The sequence below is a fragment of the Aspergillus bombycis genome (genome assembly GCF_001792695.1).
Source record: "Aspergillus bombycis strain NRRL26010 chromosome Unknown contig00039, whole genome shotgun sequence".
Taxonomy (NCBI): Eukaryota; Fungi; Ascomycota; class Eurotiomycetes; order Eurotiales; family Aspergillaceae; genus Aspergillus; species Aspergillus bombycis.
The window spans coordinates 67,882-87,619 of record NW_019170041.1 but is presented as its reverse complement, the minus strand read 5'-3'; the positions used below and the strand labels follow the sequence as shown (position 1 = coordinate 87,619).

The window sequence follows — 19,738 nt, the reverse complement described above, 5'->3', positions numbered from 1 at the left end:
AGTACATTTACATTAAGTATAAGTTAGAATAATATTCGTTCACTAACCAGAGTACGATCTCAATCTATCATGAAGTCTGTCGGGTAATTGGCCGGATGATCTTGGCAAAGGACTGCGATCCCAAGGACTTGGATTTAAAGGCCTCCTCAATCTCATCCAGGGACCTGCCCTTAGTTTCTGGCATGAAGATTGCACAGATCAGAGCAGTTATCAGCGTGCACCCTCCAAAGAGGAAGTACGCACCAAAGCTACTGCGAGATAGCAGTATGGGAGTCGTAAGGGCCACGATGAAGTTGGCCGTCCAGTTGCTTCCATGTGCTAAGCTCGTTGCTGAAGCGCGCGTTCGCTGCGGTTGGATTTCAGCAGCGTAAATTTTGATTCCAACTGCCCAGCTGAGGGAGTAAATGACTGCAAAGATGTAAATGGAAACAATCACAACCCATCTGCCTGCACCAGTTGAGCTATGCACAGCATTTCCCGCGTACAAAGCTCCCATCAAAAACATTGTTATGCTAAGCCCAATGCCACCATATATAGTGCTGTGCCGACGACCCCACCTGTCAGCCCATATAAGGGCAGGGATTGTTACACCGAAAATAACAAGAGCAGAAACACCCGAAGCAAAAAAGCTGGCATCCGTGGATGCAAGTCCAGCTTGTTGGAAAAGTAGAGGGGCATACTATAGCAGGACAACGTTAGACTAAACCAAGCATCTAGTAGAATTAACAAACTCACGTAGAGCACGCCATCAATTCCACTAAGTTGCTGCATCCCCATTAAAAATACAGCAAGTGCTGTTCGTGTTCGGACATCTTTTGAAAAGATGTCGAAAAGCTTGTGTTTGACGGATTGAACTGGGGGCCGGGGGCCGGATGCGATCCGTTCCACGGTAGATGCATTGCCAGCTTCTGGAGCTGCGCTTCGCTGCATCGTAGTCTCTCGATCCTCTTCCACCTCCATCTTTTCTTGTTCTGCATGAGTGACTCCCAGACGATCCCACGCTGCCGTTGCTTCCGTTTCACGGCCGTGGAGCTTCAACCATCTCGGTGACGGGGGAAGCCAGAGCCATGAAACCACCGAAAAAGTGACCGCTAGACACGCCAGTATAAGGAATGGTGTCCGCCATGAGAACGAAGACTCGATGCGAGCAGTCCCGTAGCAAGTAAAGAAACCAACCACCAATCCCAGGGTAATCAGCAACTGAGGGCCAGTAGTGAGCACTCCTCGAACGCTAGTCGGTGAAATCTCGCAAATGTAGCTATGGACCTTGTGTTAGCTAACTGACACAGGGTCAAGAGAGGTAGTAGTTATATATCATACACGACCAGCGTCCCCAGGTAGAGACCCTCCCCTATTCCCTCGACACACCTTCCAACGATAAACATAGCAATATGGACCGCTGCTGCCTCAAGCGCAGCTCCGAGAGCAAATATCAGCGCACCAATACTGATGCCCTTTGACCTACCCAATTTGTCGGCAAGAAAGCCGGCAAAAAAGGATGAGACGGCTGCTGGAATCAAAATCGACGATACTATCAACCCATGAACAGTTGCAGACTGGCTACCGAATTGTGCAACAAAGCTGTCCATAGTAGTTACAGGGCCAATGATGCCAGTGTCCATCCTATTTCTAACGTATCAGTATTCCGGGCAGGATAGAAAAGATGAGCAATTCGGATAAGTGATCTTACCCAAACAACAGCCCGCCGCAGGAACACAGCATACTAGCGACCACATATCCTGGAGGCCTGCGAACCATACCCATGGCTAAGTGAAGCAGCTATAGCTGGTTAAGAATTCAAAAATAGATATAGATCGTACTCTACAATTTGGGAATGTCCGATTGTCCAGCAGAGCCCAGGGAAATAAATATATAAAAGTAAGGTAAGCGAGAGATGAAAAAATTTCCTTGATCAACACTTTGTTCCACTGCATTTCATGGCCTTACTGGCCCAATTGATAAGCCCCACCCCCACGTTGACCTTTCGGGGATTTTGATACGGGGTTAAATACTTCGTGGCCACGGAGTATCTAAATAAGGTATCTCTAAGCGCTATCTGTCGTCGCATTGCAAAGACATGGCTAACTACAATGACTCCCGCCCTATTTGCCTTGAAGAGCGATTACCGTAGCATTCAACCCTTTGATATCGCATATTAAGGGAATTTGAGCCCTGGGGGCCTTGTGGGAAAGAAACATCCATGATGGACTCCTTCAGTATCAGCGGGTAACCGATTCTCCATCGGGCATCCGGCAGACAAAAGATAGTTGATGCCCAATATATCAGGCACTAGTGGTGTATGCTACTGTGGACAAACTTCAAAGTACAAACTATACAAACAGCCCTATGTAGTGGGCCAGATGGGTCCATGGATGACGATCGACCTAACCGCATAAGGATATCTCTCTCTAGCCGTTTTCGGAAATTGATCTATGAAGCTCTGAACATCTAGGGCTTGTTCTTTAACCTTAATCCACGCGAAGCTTTTTCTCTCCGAGACTCGCTTTACCATCTCGTCTTTCTCGCTCTCTCGGTATTTTACCTATGCAGCGATGGCCAGCATTCCAGGAATCGATCTCAGTGAACTCCAGCCAACCCCGCGGTATCTCTTTCGTCAACCGGTTGCGCTGCAATGGTTTGAAAATGGGAAACTCATGAAACGGCATGAAGAAGAGCGTCAGGCAGGTAAGCATGTCTACATATTTGCGAGCCGAATACAAGTGCTGCGGTGCTGACAGCTCCGCCCTCAGGGCGCTTCGAACTCTTCCTGGACCTTCTTTATGTCGCGATTTTGGCAAACTTCGCCGAGACTCTTGCCGAGGACATTTCGGGAGCGAAATTAGTCAAGTATATTGTAAGTATATATCGAAACTTTATCCACAGAGGGTCATACTGTGCTAACAGGGTTGACGCATAGCTTATACTCGCGCCTACTTGGCATGTTTGGGCTGACCTCCGGGAATTGATGAACTCGTTCTATAATGACGACCTGCTACAGCGCGCACTTATTCTCTGGATAATGGCCGTTCTTGTTATGTACGGGAACAATGCATCCCTCGTGGATGAGGATATCAGCGCAATGCGAGCCACTGTCGGCTCATACATGGTTGCACGCATCTCATGCAGCGCAGCACACCTACTATACTCCTTTGCCAGCTATCACCACAGAAAGCAACAGAGGCTGTGGGTTTCACTTACAGTGATTTCGATGCTTATTTATATCCCACTATACTTCGAGTCCGTACCCTTGCGTGGCAAAATTGCGGCGGCTGCCGTTGGTGTTGTCTTCGAGGAGTGCAGTTGGGTCTTCTGCTATTCGCCGGCAGCTAAGAAGATGCTGAAAGCCAAGTATACAACTGCTGTGGATATCGCGCATGAGGTCGATCGATACGCCGCATTTTATATCATTGTGCTTGGCGAGTATTTATATCAAATCGTTGTCGGCTCGCCTGCAGCGGTGGGTTTCAATCTCAGCTTGCTCCATGCAGTCTGGGTATTAATCATCGCCTTCTGTCTGAACTGGATATACGCTCATAACGACGGCGCATTACAGAGCACTCATCCATTCCGCTATTCAGTGTACACGGCGTTCGGGTGGGCTATCCTTCATCTGCCTCTTGTCGCCAGCCTGCTCGCAAGCGGCCATGTTGCCGCTGCAAGCGCAGCAGAGGACAGGCTTCGTGATCCTGAGCGTTGGCTACTTTGTGGTAGCCTCGGAGCTGGTTTGTATTGTCTATATGGCTTAGCATTGCTATACGAGGATAGAGATGCGCCGGGAACGTTGATGCTGTCTAAGGTAGGTCAGCCCGACTCATTGTATATTAAATCACGACGCACCTTCTTACATTTGAGACTTCAACCAGCACCTTCGCATGATCATGCGGCCTATCACCGGACTTATATTTATTCTCCTCGGTTTAGCTAAAGACCTCGACATCACTTCACTGATGTCAATTATCATGGCTCTGATAGTATTTTGTTTGATCTGGGAGAATGTCACCTCTTTGCACTGTCACGCTGGTATCTGGGAATCTTGGAACAATACAGAATATCCTGAGCAGAGAATGACCTCGGATGGTTCGACTGTGCCTGTGCTCAGGGATGAGTCATCTGATTCTGCAAGGGCATGAAGCTTGCATGTTACACATCTCATCAATTCTTAGGTATGACGATGCGATATCATGCAACCACTACCTCTACATTTCCCGTCACAGGGAGTAGTACGGTACATGTGCGCTACCTTACTCGGGTAAACTTCAATGAAATATGTCACAGAGACTATACCGCCATGCTTTGGTTTCTACCGTCCTACACCCACTGCCTTCTCTTAGATCGCACTCCAGAAAACCTCAATCAGATGTTATAACTAACTAATAGATACGAGGACAAGCTTGAACAAAGATATTGATTTATGTTATGACCTATGGATTGATGCGATTAGGGAACTATCCCGTCAACTTGATATATATATATAATGAACAAAGATGGACCCTCGCAGCGTAGTACCTGACCTCAAGTGTTATTATATCTATCGTTAAACCCACAAGACACCTCCTCTTCTCTAATGACTAGCGTCACTCCCTTGAATTATATCTGTTCAGAGTTTCGTATAACTAGTTTTGTCATTGTGTCTCTAGATAGCAACACTGATTCGATTAGTGTTCTATAAACACCGAGGCTTGTCATTCTACAAGAGAGTATCAGTATGTCTAGCACTTGGCCAAGAGGTGCTTAGTCTACCCTTATCTATACCAGGAAATAATACGTATAAATAAATAAAGGAGGCCAGGACCGGGAGTTGAGAGAGGATTTAAACTGCCAAGGGAGAATATTAGCTACTAGACTGTTGGTGAATACAACAGCATTTACTTGAATGGGATTACGAGGGTTTCCGAGGGGACACAAAGAATAGAAAGTATCATATATAACATTTCCTAGATAGTATAGCTATGGTACATCAATCGGAAGTGGAATGACTGGGTATCAGCCGACTAATATCGCAAAGCTTCATAGGCTAGAGTGGTCCGTTTTATCAGAAATTGTCAAGTGAGAAACATGTCAAAATCATAGCTAATGAAACAGAGAGAAGTAAACGCATTCGATGAAGGTTTAGAATATAAGGGCATCAAGAATGCAGTAGTGCGTATGGCTCAGATACTATTCTAATGAGAGATACTGAAGGCGGTTGTTCCTTGGTTGACACTTCTGATATCAAGATACAGTATGAAGGCCAAACGGTTATTAAGTGGCCGAGGTAGTCTATATCGCGTGTGTTGCTTGTCAATTCCAAGTTATTCGTCACTATGTGGAATGGAGCCTATGTTCTCATTCCTTTTGCCCTCACTGTGAGGCAGTACATACTGGTAACTATGGTGTTCAACCAGAAGAGGCCTGGTAGGCTAGAGATGATGCAATGATATCTCCTGACCTGTCCATAGAGAATGTATACTAGGTTACTTTAGCACTTACACTTTCACAAAGACTGGATATTTTCTTGGGCATATAGTCTGGGATGGAGGGCATCAGGTCAAACCAGATAGCATTTCAGACACAGTAATATATTCTCGTGACGTGTCCCCTGAATTGGATCCACGGTCAACTATAGGAGGTGCATTCGACTATAATAGGGGATCCTAGACCTTAGTGCTATCGGACCGCATACAAGGCTAGAATATACGCAGTATCAACTATGATTTGCCTAGTGAGCAGTAAACCTTTGGTAATCCACGATGCTTTCCAAAAGGAGGCACTCGCAGAATAGAAAGGGTACAAAAGGTTCCATGCGTGGCAAACCACGCACCGAATGATTGAAAAATGGTGCCCAAAATGCTTCATATTCCCATGAAGCAAGGCAACAAGGCTTGACAAGGGTACAGCGAGCTATTCGGGCGTAAATTATGATTCCAGGAAATGGATGTCTGCTAGACTAGATAGTTTCACACCATGCCATTTCAACATGGCTTGGTATGCTTCAGTCTAGTTATCCCGTTGAACAACTCACTTGTAGTTGCGCACAAGCCGTATGTAAATGTACCATAGCATCATTCTAAGAAACGTGCCTCATGGGGACTGGCTCTTCGCTCTGTTCGCCTAAACATTGCAAGTTCTGGCGAGTAGGATGTGTGGGATCATGCAGCGGCAGTTGCGAGTCGGCGTGTTATTTGCGTCATGGCATCCGCAGCTCTTCGCTACAATACCATCCTGGTGGTAAATGATGGCAAGGAGCCACTAGAGCATCAAATCAAGAATCAGATGCTTGTGGGTATTCCCAAAAGTACCACCCACAGTAAAATTCCAGCCCCCGCCTATGGAATTTCCTTCTGAAATCGGGACCGATATTGTCTTTGTAGTGGAATGACCACAAATGACCAACACCACAAAGGGGAAACTTCGGGCATATAGGTTCGGGATTGCCGTATCTGTTCAGTTTATCCTAAGCATATCTGGAGCGCAAGCCAAGCTCTGTGACTTGCGGGGTTGGGCAACAATGCCTCAAATGTCAGAGGAATAGAGGTTCCTCTGCCCATCACTGGGGAACAGGGGTCATTAGCATCGGAGAGGAGATACAGCTGTTACTAGCCTTAGGCGCATTTCGCGCACGTAGTGGTACCGAGAGATTGCTTGGATGGCGGAAAGCCTCAGTGAAAACGCTACGAATGGTGTGGGGGGATCGTTCTAGAGGGTGAGGTGCCCGTGGCGGTGGGATTCTCTGACCGCAATTTTAGATCTTCGCCACCTGGCATTCCAGATTCCCCTCCCATGCGGAGAAAGGTTGCCACTAAACGCAAACAGTAGATCGATACAACAACATGGATATCGGAGGAAGCAGCAACATTAGTTCACTGTGCGGGACTGACGAGAACCACGGATCTTTGAGAAAATGTCTCGGTTCGTTGTACTGTACATACTAGAACCCCCATGATCACGTGTGGCTGTGAACTCTGACGGCAGTTTCATGTTGCCATTAAGATTAGATCCAGTTGTATGAGCCGCAGAGTTCCATGTCTCCATACTGCGTGTGTCAGACTTCTGACAGACATGAGTTTTCTTTTCGCAGATAAGGAGATCAGCAACGAAGAGCAACCTGTGATTGGATTAGAGGCATCAAAGCAAAATTGGCCGAGCGTGGAGATCAGTGAGTAATGTTGGGGTCCAGTTCCGCAACTTTGTGACCAGTCAAGCGTTCTCAATTGGCGTATTGCTGATGGGGCGCTTGAGTAACCGTTGATCATATCGGATCTTGTCGAACAGGTTTCCGTAGGGGCACGGCCGTTTTGGGCATGAAACTACACTTCCGATTCCGTGATATTTCAAGAAACGGTGAGCTAGGGGCTGGAGCAGTACCAAGGGAATTTGGGGACATTTTTTTGTGTTCCGTGATATGATTCTATGCCGGTGTAATCTAAGATTTGGTGTGGCAAGAATAATGTAAAACAGCCTTCTGATGGTTCGGCATCGGCGTAGTGAGGGGTGAAAATCATTAGTCAGATCCCAAGGGATGCTGTCGAAACTTCGAGGGCTTCATTAAAGGACCCAACTGTCCATGGGGCAGAAAAGTGGCCTCCATTGATTGGCCTTCATTGGCCTCTGGTCCTTTGAGCCACGGCCAGTTAGACTGCAATGCTGCGAATGGCTCCATAGTAAGGTACCCAACTCATGACTAGTTTTAAAGTACAAGTAAGGCATGTCTGACATACCGCACTAAGGAGCTAGAGAGAAACAACGACCGAGTAAACAACGTTCTTAGGCACTGTAATCCGATTTCTATGCTCTCTAGGGCTACTCCCTGGTGGAAGAGCGTCGATCTGGAATCGGAGTTTGGCTGCTCTGGGTGCATTGTGCCCTGTGCACCGCTTGTACTAGGGTTCGAGACTGTACGCCGGAGTCGACACGAGTCTAGGTATGTATGGGCGCCGCTCTGAGGGGGCCAAGTCTCTCCACTGACGGGGGGCATGATTGATATCATTGTATTGGCTAAGAACTGAGGAAGGGAGGGGGGAATGAATGCCTTGAAGCGACGGATCAGCACACCGTTCGTTGGTGCAATCAATCTTCCTGCCAGGTTGTACACCGCTTTTCCCTCGCCGCACCAATCATGAACTGACGTGCTCACAGCTGGAAGTACTATCATGAGGCGAATCGTCCAGAAGGCGAGAAGTTTCATCCACACCGGGCCGCTTATTTACTACTACTAGTAGTACATTCTTAGGTAGATCTCTTCTAGGTATTCCATACCTACGACGGTACATACTTATTTACATACACCTAAATACAGCATTAATATGAACTGCTATTATTATCTTATTCATCTGGTTTCCGTGTACCTCAACTCAATCGGTCGAGACGTTGAGTCGACTGATCCATGGAACCACGCTGACTGGCACCGAAGATCCTCATCGGGTTGTCACGCTTGAGTCCATTTGAATGTGTATCTGGGCCACGATCCCTGGTACTAACCGTGCACCCACCCGCCAAAGATGAGTCAAATGGGAAAATTAAAAATAAAAAATCCCCTAAATGGCTAAGCTCAAAACAATGGACAACACAAATAAAAAGAAATCGAAAAAAAGGGAGAAAAGGAAGAGAGGGAAAAAAATTAATGAAATGGATGGATGACCACATAATCAAGATAGAGTGCTGTCGCGAACCATTCGAGACGCGCATGGGGGAATCCTTGAACATAATTTTCTGGTACTGTACTCCGTACCAAAGGCAAGGTAGGCCTAGGCATTGCATGTACTGTAATATCTAGTGTATGTCCAATTAATGAATGACTATCCATAATTTATGCGTGCTCTTCGTTCATCGAAATATGTGATCATCAGATGGGAACCTGATCATGCTCCGTAGGGCACCAAACTGCGGAATTAAGGGATCTCGGTTGTCCCCATCAAGTTTAATTAATTAAGAAATACTAAGAGAAAAGAAGAGGAAAAGGTAAAAAAAAGGGAAAAAAAAAGGAAGGGGGAATTGACTACGAGATTAGTTTCGAAACTATGACTTGCACTGCAGCCGCTATTAGCTCCAGAAATCTTATTCGTTTTCTAATACAACGGAGGATTAATGTCGTCTTTGTAATGCCCCAGTCATGTTGCTCTAACCCAGGTACGTGCAGCAATTAGGGCGTGAACCGCCGTCACATATTTTTTTTTTTTCATTGACCTGTTGTCTCCACTCAATGCAGAATTACACTCGCAGAGCCCACGCCTTGACCAGCACACGACGATACTAACCCGTACCCCCTTACACAATCCTCCAGCAGGGAGGAAATGTAAAATCCTTTGTACGTAGTCAAATTTACAGGGTACTCGCTGGCGGTAAAAGTCAAGAAAGAAAAGAAAAAGAAAAAGAAAAAAGAAAGGGGCGGGCACAGGCAAGGAAGATAAACAAGCCATGATAATGCAACCTTGATGCCGGGAGAGGTTGAGCGCTCAACAATCTCAAACGAGCAAGACCATGTTGGCTCCAGTCGGTAACAATGAGAGTGCATGTTGCAAAACTGCAGCAAACCTCCGACGGCACTATTCAAGAACTGCCATTCAACCCCGACAGAGTCGTGCAGGATCATTGGATTTTGCAGGGTAAAGCAATTCGCCATCCAATCATGATTCATACAGGCAAGATTAACACTTGATCCGTCCAAAAGTCAATGATCATCTAGAAGTAGTTGTCATCGAACAGCTCACCACAGTCGTCAATGGTTGACCATCACGACGGTTAGACCTCCTGAGAGATGAAAAACGATCATTGGATGGATTTCCATGTTTCGGAAACAAAAACAAAAACAACAATAATAAATCAACAATTTATAAATAGGTATATACGAGGCATTAAAGCAATCGAGCAGCAAGAAGGCCTGTCTGAGTAATGGCCTTGGGTACATACATGCCTTACTCATGCTGCTTCGGGGTGTGTACAGTACGATACATAGTACCGAGTACTGTCCTCTGTACGAGTACTTATCAGCACAACCCTAGAGAATGCGAATAACTAGACTAGACCAAAGGGATGCACCGGGACGAAAGTCTGGTTTATATATGAAAAATAGGAGGGTTTAATTTATCATATCAACAGTCTCGTGACGGTAGATCATTCTTGCAAGGTTCTAAAAAGAAGAAAAGAAAAAAGAGGAGTGGCCGGACTGGAAATGATGAACATCCATCGGCCAAGGGCTCCAACACCGTATTTCCCAAACGAGACGAGTCACTGACTCCCCGCTTCCTCAGGCACGCTCAGCTGTCCCAGCCGCCCACGCTTGGTTTCTCTTCCCCTCTCGCCCGCCTCCCACTTTGTTCCTCTTTCGTTACTGTTGTCGTCTTGCGCGTTCACGCTATATGTACAACAATATATTTTTACCTTCGTTGCTGGCATTTGAAACGCCTTTTTCTTGCTGTCCAGTCGTTATTATCTTTATCAGCCCGCCGCTCTCGAATCGAGAGCGTAGGTTCAGGTGTATAACAGGTACCTCCCGTTTCCCAAACCTTTGGTTCTTACGCCACTGATCGAGATCTCCGCATCGTTAGGAGCGCACCGTTGGGTGTACAAACCTACCCCGGACCCCCTTATAAACAATCCTTACTTGCGTCCTTAAGCAAATATTCAACTGCAGGCTCTATTTTCGCGCTTGGAACTTAAACTCTCGAGGCGTTCATTGTGTGTGAGTCGCTGTTCTTTTCCGAGATCTTTCTCCGCCAAATCACCCCTCAGCCCCTCTCCAACTCCTTACATCGCACGCTATCTAAGAAAACACACCGCCAACCGGCACACACTGGTCCCTGTGCTTCAATTAAAGCCCCCAGGCGTACTCGTCACTGCTTCTTGAGAGTTGACAACTCCATAAACAGCCCGCCTCATTCAACTCCATACCATGCTGTGACTGCTTCTCTAACTTGTCTAGGCCCCTGAATGGTATTAGTCCAGTGATCTCCGTTTTATAGTGGCCGCCCATCATGGCCTTTAAGAACGGACTTAGTGAACGCCTCGATGAGCTGCGATTTCCCTCTCCGCGATCCCCTACCTCAGAGTCACCGTTTCCCGGATACAATTCGATCTCTCCAGGTCATTCGAACCTCGCGTCGGCTTTTTCGCGGCCGTCGGGTGATGTCCGTGCCAATCTTCAGCGTCGTTTCACCACAGACTCCAGCAAGCTTTCGTCTTGGAGCTATTTGAACCATGCTGGAAATGCGCCTCATATGCCAGATCCCTTAGATCTATTGTCATCGGTAAGCTTTCTCCATTTGACAAGTTGTCCTATCTTCCACCCAGCAGCGACGTCCCAGTTGCCGAGCTCTTCTGGTGACATGGAGGTGTGGTTCGAGTCGGATTGTAGTTGTTTCATCCCTAGTTCAATGCTGCCGCTTGTTGGCGACTTATGGATGTGGCACTTTATTCTCAATTCAGGCCTAGAATCGTCCCACACTGCCTAACTCCTGTTGATCTTCACTTTTTCTATCACCTCATAAGTTTCACAGATCACAATCTTCCGTGTCACAAGAGCCTGGCCATATCTCCTGGCTGCCCCTCTATTTATTTTGCTTTCTGATTCGCCTCTTCTGTATCTGATTGTTTCTAATACTTTCCCAGTTTGAAAAGAAGCGCCAGCACATCGAGTATATGCGGGAGCAAAAGAGGAGGTTCGAAGAAGATATGAAGCTACTAGACATGCAGCATGAGAAAGAGAAGCTAGAGATGGACCGAATTGCAAAGGACCTTGCCAAAGCTGGCATATCTGGCCCTGTCAGTGAGCCTACGACCCCTCCTGAGTATCGTGAAAACAGCTTCTCAAGTGGGTTCACACGACCCACTCGCTTCTCAACTTCATCTGTCACCTCATCCCCTGGTTTCTTCAATGTATTTGCCCCTTCTCAGGCAACAACTCCACAGGGCCAGGTGAATCCCGCCTCTGCACAAACCCCTACCAATCGCTTCTCGGTGCATTCTGTTCCTGGTTCTCGCAGAAACTCCGAGAAAGAAGATTTCAGTCAAGAGCCTACATCCCCTTTTCGTCCTGGACCTGCGTAAGTTTTCCCTCTCTCAAGTCATATTGATCACTGTGAATCGAGTTTGTTGTAACCTGGATGTTTGTGTGTTTCACTCTGTACCAAGCATCATGGTCTCGGCGTCGTGGCTGCGCTGCCTGTGAAGGAACACAACAGTTCACTTTGTTGCCTGACCTTCCCTTCAGATTTGGTTATTTTGATGTGACCCTCTGCTCATTTTTCCATGATATTTGTTATTCATGCCTGTTTTTTTGTTCCCTTTTATGGTATCTCGAGCTACAAGTTACTGACTCACTTTTGTTTAGTATCCATCGTTATTCAATGCCATCTGCTGGTTTTGGATCCCAGCTCCGCCCAAATATCTCTGGCTTTAATAACGCCTCTGGGTTGGAGTCATTTAACACCACTAAGTATCTGTTCCAGAACGAGGACGATAGAGCGACTTTGAGGGAGGAAGATCGAATTCCAACTCCTGATATCAAGAGTTATCTTAAGTTGACAGACCCTGACGACAAGTTCCCTACATTGTCACGCAGGGACGACTCGGGATTGGTAGGTCATTATTACTCATTCCTCTATCGATTACAATCACGTTAACAAGAAGATCAGCTATCTGCAAACTCAGATGCCTTAGACCTGGCCAATTCTCGCACTCCAAACCCCGAAACCTGGAACTCTCATAGCCGGCATCGCTCTTCTCATCAAAGCATGCCACAAAATGCTCTAAACATGTTCCGGCTTGAGCAGCTGGGAAGCCCGACTAGCGAGGGTCATTCTAACACATCTCGACACGCTGCTCGTCACTCGCTTGAGGCAAACCTTCTTTACAGTGCTGAGGGAAGCCACGAAGGTATGACTGCAACCTCGTCAAACCGTCCAACTTCTCTGCAGTCATCATACTCTACCAATGACCTCCCTACTGTAAAGGGCGATGGATTTAACCCTGCCATCACACCACCAAAGACTCATGCGGAACATTTTCAGCAACACAATGCCAACATGGGCCGAATTCCTGCAAATGCTGTCAACACCCGCCAGCAGAAGGATTCGCCAGACCGCGATGACCCAAGCATGCAGGGACCCCGGTCTCAGCAGACCACCCTACAGCCTAATGCAACACCCTTTGGGCCGCAACTCACTTCGGCTGCCAGCACCAGCACTGCTGCTCCGGCTTCTTTGGCCACTTTCCAGCAGCCCTTTTATGGTTACGGCGTCCAGCCTTACATGGGGAATCCCCTCCCGGTAAACGGACAACTTCAGAACTATAATCCTGGCGCTTCTTACGGCGCATTTCCCGCCTACGGCAATTACCGTCTAGCAGAGGGTCCAGCAAAGGCCATGGGATCTCGCCGCAGCAACGGCGAAGGAGAGTCCGCCCAGCTATCTCGCTTCACTAATTTTCCATTGGAGCACTATCGGGGTGAGCTGTATGGCCTCTGTAAAGACCAGCACGGGTGCAGGTACTTGCAGCGGAAGCTAGAGGAGCGCAACCCGGAACACGTCCAGATGATCTTTGATGAGACGCATTTGCATGTTGTGGAGCTAATGACCGGTTCGTAACCTTCTAACGAATTCTGTCGATGTGGCCGTTCTAACTTTTCCGTAAACAGATCCTTTTGGTAATTATCTTTGCCAGAAGTTACTTGAGTACTCCAATGATGAGCAGCGTACAGCGCTGATCAACAACGCCGCGCACCAACTTGTGAAGATCGCACTGAATCAACACGGTACTAGGGCTTTACAGAAGATGATCGAGTTCATATCAACTTCTGAACAGACACAAACCGTGATCCACGCTTTGGAAGATCACGTTGTGGAGCTGGTTCAAGATTTGAATGGCAATCATGTCATTCAGAAGTGCCTGAATCGCCTCTCTGCAGAAGACGCCCAGTTCATCTATGATGCTGTGGGTGCTAATTGTGTTGTGGTCGGCACTCACCGCCATGGATGTTGCGTTCTTCAGCGCTGCATTGATCACGCTTCTGGTGAACAGAGGGCTCGCCTAATCGCCCAGATCACTTCCAACGCGTTTGCCTTGGTTCAGGACCCTTTTGGAAACTACGTGGTGCAGTACATTTTGGATCTGGCCGAGCCCCATTTCACCGAACCCCTTTGTCAGACGTTCCGTGGAAATATTCCCGCCTTGTCAAAGCAGAAATTTAGCTCCAACGTTATCGAAAAATGTCTCCGCACCGCCGACGGCCCGGTCCGAGGCCAACTCATCGAGGAGATGCTCTCAGGCTGTGAGCTGGAGAAAATGCTCCGAGATTCCTTCGCTAACTATGTTGTGCAAACTGCCATGGACTTCGCGGACAGTGAGACCCGAACCCGCCTGGTCGATGCGATTAGACCAATCTTGCCTTCAATTCGTCAAACACCTCACGGTCGTCGCATCGCTGGCAAGATGATGGCAGCAGAGGGCTCCGGGAGGGGAAGTGCTACAACTAGCGGACAAGTCACTCCGAACGAGATGAATTCGGCTCAGCTTCCTGGACCTTTGCAAGGTAACCAGAAGCCTTTCTTGTATCAACATCCCTCTTTTCCCATAGGTGGTGCCCAATTTGGTGTTGGCTCTTCAACCAATGCTTCGTCTGGGGGCCCAAACGAAAACCCCTCTGGGATTTTCACTACTCCAGTCCAGCACTCGAACGGCAGTCTAGGTGCTCAAGGTCAGCTGTATGCATACTTTTAAGCTGGTGTGAAATATCTTGGATTCGCTACTTATCCATTGAACTGTACTCATATTTGCAATGATGATACGATCTCTATGACTTACGGCCATCTTGACATATGTCAACGAATTGGGAACCTGAAACATTGATACCACGACAGATCTTTTATCTTTATGCAACTTGCATTGCATCTTTGGATTCTTGACGATACGATGCAGTCTGATAAAAGATTCTACCTTCATTGATGTCCTGTATTCTTTCAAGGCGTTAAATGCTCATGTTTATCACATCTTTTGACGAATATACCTGCCACGTCTATTTCTTCCTTGTCGTTTCCACCTACTAACCCAGCTCTCCAACTTTAGGTTGAGTGAAGGTTGGAATGTTTCATACATGTGTTTTTGAATTTTTTTTTTTCCAGGATATTTTCCTTTATTTTCATTCATTATCAGGCAATGCTGAACTGTGTTTTTATCGTCTTTCTCGTCTCTTTAACGTTACTTGGAATGCTCTGTTTTGTTGCCTGCTTCAGTCGTCATTGTGGCCATCTTGACTCTCCGGTTGGAACAGTGGGCTGTCATATGAAAGTTATCTATGATAAGTACTGTATGCTCTCTTGGTACTGTGGCATGGCGCCTATGTTACTTCTTATCTGTGTTTTACACATACTGGCGACGATTGCTGCATGATTCATGACTCATTGGAAGCTTGTCCCAACAGCATTCGGTAGAATAGATGTACCCATACGTTAGCAATTAAGGTGTTACTGTACTCATCTCCGGCGGTACCTGAATTGATATGAAAATTAACCATGAGAGCGTTGTCCAGAAGCAATTCCAAGGACATCAACATGGGCATTACTCTACATATATACACACGTGACTTCGCATGTGAAGCGCGACGATAAGATCTCCGGTCTTTTATCTCCGCGCGATGAGCTTGTTCTGTCCCTGACGCTCTCTGTAAATGAGACTCTTCCAGGTGTACCATCTCAAAGCACCTGATGCTTCCGATAGAGATTCCTCGGTCACTGAGCCGAAATTGGCCATGTCGAGAGCTTCAAACCAGACAACTTGCCAGCCTTCTTGGGGTACGTTTCACTTGGTCTGCCCATCTCCCAAAGCGAACCCTTGAGGGCGTGTCACTAACAGTTGACTGCTCACCTTGCTTAGCCTCTCGGTCCTAGCCCTGCAACGTTAGTTGTGCATGGTATATCTGCCACGTGCAAGTCGACCATCGTTCGCGCCGTCCTTTCCTCCCTCGAAGTTCCACACGCCATTGTGCGAAGCACGGAATGCATAACAGGCCGCCACCTGCTGACAAAGATACTGTGGGCAGCATTAGAAGCATTGGGGAAACGGGATGATTGGGAGAAATATGGCAAAGGAAGGTGTGAGCATGTCAGTACGCTCGCCGTCCTTCTAAGTGAATGTTTGGCATCAAGGTCTGGCAAGGCAGATGAGAAGTTCGTGCTTGTTTTGGATGGGATCGATAAGCAGCGAGAGGCACCACAGACTCTGTTGTCTGCGCTAGCGAGGCTGGGAGAAATAGTGAGTTACTTTGGACTTACTTCGATATTTGAATCAACCATTGCTGACTGAAAGTCGAACAGATCCCCAGTCTCTCGGTTGTTTTGATTCTCAGCGCTACTCCACGACCACTCTTCTTGCAGGCTGCAGGTGTCCCGCACATCAGTTTTCCTCCATATACGCGCAACGAAGCAATTACCATTATCTTGAACTCACGACCACCTACAGTAGCCGGCCTCTCTGATGAGATACCACTTAAAATATACCCCCATTTCGTTTCGGCCATCTATGACTCCCTAGTTGGGCCCACAGCCAGTTCTATTCCCACCTTTCGATCGATATGCGAGAAACTTTGGCCCCAGTTCATGTCTCCTATCACAAACGGCGAGACTCCGCCCGGAGGCAGTGAAGAATGGGACTTCTCTCGGCTTCTCCTTAAGAATCGTGGTCTCTTCCGGCATCACGGCGAAGCGGCGCTTGTGCATCATATCGTTACCGAGGAGCCAGCATCATTCACCAATGGCTCAGTCTCGAAGCCCATGCTGCCATCTGTATCTACGCCGTCCCCCCTTCCCTCCCTGCCTTATTTCCCGACCTTGATTCTAACGTCTGCCTATTTGGCCTCCCACATCCCCCAACGACTCGATACCATCTTTTTCTCCAAGTTTTCGTCATCTTCTCTGTCAGCACGGAACAAGCGTGCCCATCATCGACGACGACTGAAGCTCTTATCTAAAGCCCAGGCGGAGGATGCTCGAACTGTCAGCAATGATCCCTCCACCCCAAGCAAAAAGGGCAAGAGACAAAAGACTCGCATCACAAAATCGACCTTGGAGTCGGCTTTTGCCACTTCTTCCGCCACAACCTCTGCTGCTGGGGCCACTGGTATCACTGGCCCATCCACCATTCTCACAGCCCGTCCATTCCCCTTGGAGAGACTGATGGCTATCTACCACGCTATTGATCCTAACCCGCCGGCAAATCCCATCCTTCAAGCAGCAGTTTCCGATGCAATATATGCGGAACTTGCCACGCTACGTCGACTACGGCTTGTTGTTCCTGCTGCAGGTCGAGAAAGTGGTGGTCGCATGGGATTGGGGTCAGGTGGATTGAATAGCGGAAACACCACATCCGATGCTGGTGAAAAGTGGTGTGTCAATGTCTCTGGCGACTGGATCGGGGAAATGGCCAAGGGTATCGGGGTTGAAGTTGGTGAATGGTTAGCAGGAGGCTTAGATTAGGTGGCTCTCAGCGCAATGTAATAACATTTGTAATTCAGAGATGTAGCATCATCCATTAGCATACAATCATGACTTGCATTCATGAAATATATATATTCCTTCACCAAATCCATTCGTCCACCGTATCCTTCGCACATACTAATATGCTTGGAGTTTGTGGCCCATGCAAAGATCCATTCCCTGACTCAAAGCAAACTGAGGAGATGCAATGATCGTACTGGTATTTCGATAGAGGTGAAGAAACCTGCTCGCCGGTTCGAAGTGAAAACAGCTGAATCTTGCGCTCATCGGACGCTGTGAATGACGAATCTGGCAGTCAGTGACCTCCGCTAGAAGGACAAGGAGGATATGAGACTAACCACTTGCTAGGAGACCCAGTTCAGGGCTAATATCAAAGTCGGGTATAACCTCGGGTGAATAATCTGAAAAACTGAGGTACGGTTTGGTCGAGGTGTGGTGTTTGCTATTGGGATTCGGGTTGCGTTGAAGGCCATTGGCTGGGTAGCGGATGTCGTACATTTTCAGCTGCTCTTGTGTCAGTTGCTCTGCGAGTATAGCTGTCCTACCTCAATGTACAGACATGTAGATTTCCACGGGGAGAAGTCGATAACGAAGGGGGGCATACTGAGTTTATTCCGGCCACAACCATGCGATATGGATCAACACTTTTGATTTTAGTGACGGCATGCGAATGCTGGAGTCTCGTTGCCGTTCCGGCACTGCGAAGGTCATGGAGGAATATCGCCGAGTCTTTGAGTCCGGCGGCGATGACTTGGGCGGAGAGCCATTCCACGCTGGTAACGAGGGCGTGGGAGGAATCCATCCGTCGATGAAGGATTGGTTTTCCTGTGTATACATCACTGGCAAATGATTTCTTTGATAGGGCCCAGTAGCTTCCGAAGCCTTCCAATGTATGGAGCCCGTCTGAGGTGCCAATCGCGAAAAAGGGCATGGTGCCAACGGGGCAGGGTGCGGAGCACCATAGCGATGATGCCATGCGGAGGCGGACTGGGTGGGAAACTGTTTTCGATGTTCGTCAATTTTGTTCTCATTGCGCTATGTATCTAGGGGAGAAACGTACAGCTTGGAGGCCAGCGGTAATCGCCACCCTCGTCGGGATCGGGAAGCATTCGTGGTGCGAGGAATGAGTCGCCGTTTGGACCGCTATCCATTGTCGCTCTGATGCGGTCAGCCATACTGAGCAGGACTTTGGTTGAAAGGGTTTGCCCTACAGTAAGTATCCAGTATGACTTAACGAGATGGAAGACAGCTGGAGCATATCACATCAGCTGCTGTCTAGCGATTATAATCTTCAAAAGGTGAGTAACATACCCTATAGGGTTCTTTGAAGAGCACCCGTTCCATGGTCCGGTTGTAAGTCCAGTTTTCCTGATCGCAGTCTGGGAAGCATATTCTGGTGGCGGTTAGCAATTTGAAAGCCAGCCGCCACGCACTGAAAGGCTTCGCTCACGAAACAGAAGATTCACCACCGCGATGGCCGCCTTGAAGCAATTAGCAGCTGAGGTAGTAGTACGACACAATAATCAGGCAACTCACTAGCGACCAGAATCCCGGACCGTTGGTTGCGCAATACATGTTTGATGGAGTATTCATCCGGCCAGGGCTCAAATTGGTGCAACTGGTTTCGGCGAAGTTGGCCAGCATATAACAAACCCCGTTGGTCTTGCCGGGCACTTTTAGTTACAATCTGGGTTCCAATCTCTCGCTCTGCCCCAATGAGAGGGTTGGCTAGGAATGCTGCTCTCTTAATTTTTTCCTTTGCTATCCTCCGAGTGAGGTGGACTTTCCGTTGGCGTTTCTACGAGGTTTCAATAACGAAGAACTCAAAATAGGATCTGTGCTGGTGGTACAGACCTCCTGATCCTTGCGTTTGCGCTTAACAGCATCTTTGGAGTATTGGGCTCCTGCTGGAGCTTTATGGCTCGCCTCAACCTTGAAGTATTTTTTCTTCTCGGGGTCTAGGTTTTGATATCAGTATCAGAAGAGAAAAGAGAAGCATATGAAGTAAGATTGAGTGGGCAGGCGTTGTGACACACGACTACCTACTTACCGTAGTAGAACCCTGGTATCTCTCTGTTCATGTTTTCTGTATTATACTATAGATGGACTGATCAAGACGATAAAACTGCGTTGCACCCTAAAAAGTGAGTCAAAAAGATAATGTCGCAGATTGTTCTCTCAAGTATCAGTAGAATAGACCAGGAACTCCTTGAATGCCAAGATATGCAACATTATCAGACAGCCCCCAGTGGTAATCGTAATCGGTAGTGTCAAAG

At 47.7% G+C, this 19,738-nt stretch overlaps 5 protein-coding genes across 5 annotated transcripts; 3 read left to right on the top strand and 2 right to left on the bottom strand.

Annotated features, from left to right (window-relative positions):
• Positions 1 to 67: 67 nt before the first annotated feature.
• On the bottom strand, positions 68 to 1,764 carry ABOM_005389 (putative MFS sugar transporter; the record flags this gene model as incomplete). Its single annotated transcript, XM_022532518.1, has 4 exons — positions 68 to 679; positions 736 to 1,258; positions 1,321 to 1,623; positions 1,691 to 1,764. The coding sequence occupies 4 exons, from the start codon at positions 1,762 to 1,764 to the stop codon at positions 68 to 70; spliced, it is 1,512 nt and encodes a 503-aa protein (XP_022389445.1).
• A 788-nt stretch (positions 1,765 to 2,552) lies between these two features.
• ABOM_005388 (uncharacterized protein) lies at positions 2,553 to 4,130 on the top strand (the record flags this gene model as incomplete). Its single annotated transcript, XM_022532517.1, has 4 exons — positions 2,553 to 2,685; positions 2,751 to 2,854; positions 2,918 to 3,796; positions 3,864 to 4,130. The coding sequence occupies 4 exons, from the start codon at positions 2,553 to 2,555 to the stop codon at positions 4,128 to 4,130; spliced, it is 1,383 nt and encodes a 460-aa protein (XP_022389446.1).
• A 6,819-nt stretch (positions 4,131 to 10,949) lies between these two features.
• Positions 10,950 to 14,691, top strand: ABOM_005387 (putative RNA-binding protein; the record flags this gene model as incomplete). The annotated part of the gene is made up of 5 exons (XM_022532516.1): positions 10,950 to 11,222; positions 11,584 to 12,017; positions 12,305 to 12,551; positions 12,609 to 13,551; positions 13,610 to 14,691. The coding sequence occupies 5 exons, from the start codon at positions 10,950 to 10,952 to the stop codon at positions 14,689 to 14,691; spliced, it is 2,979 nt and encodes a 992-aa protein (XP_022389451.1).
• Positions 14,692 to 15,674: 983 nt separating this feature from the next.
• Positions 15,675 to 17,441, top strand: ABOM_005386 (origin of replication complex subunit 5 family protein; the record flags this gene model as incomplete). The annotated part of the gene is made up of 3 exons (XM_022532515.1): positions 15,675 to 15,761; positions 15,844 to 16,221; positions 16,284 to 17,441. 3 exons carry the CDS (start codon positions 15,675 to 15,677, stop codon positions 17,439 to 17,441), a joined length of 1,623 nt encoding a protein of 540 aa, XP_022389452.1.
• A 100-nt stretch (positions 17,442 to 17,541) lies between these two features.
• Positions 17,542 to 19,543, bottom strand: ABOM_005385 (uncharacterized protein; the record flags this gene model as incomplete). The annotated part of the gene is made up of 10 exons (XM_022532514.1): positions 17,542 to 17,735; positions 17,801 to 17,966; positions 18,067 to 18,461; positions 18,523 to 18,620; positions 18,674 to 18,711; positions 18,774 to 18,855; positions 18,913 to 18,943; positions 18,999 to 19,260; positions 19,317 to 19,420; positions 19,513 to 19,543. The coding sequence occupies 10 exons, from the start codon at positions 19,541 to 19,543 to the stop codon at positions 17,542 to 17,544; spliced, it is 1,401 nt and encodes a 466-aa protein (XP_022389453.1).
• Positions 19,544 to 19,738: the final 195 nt, after the last annotated feature.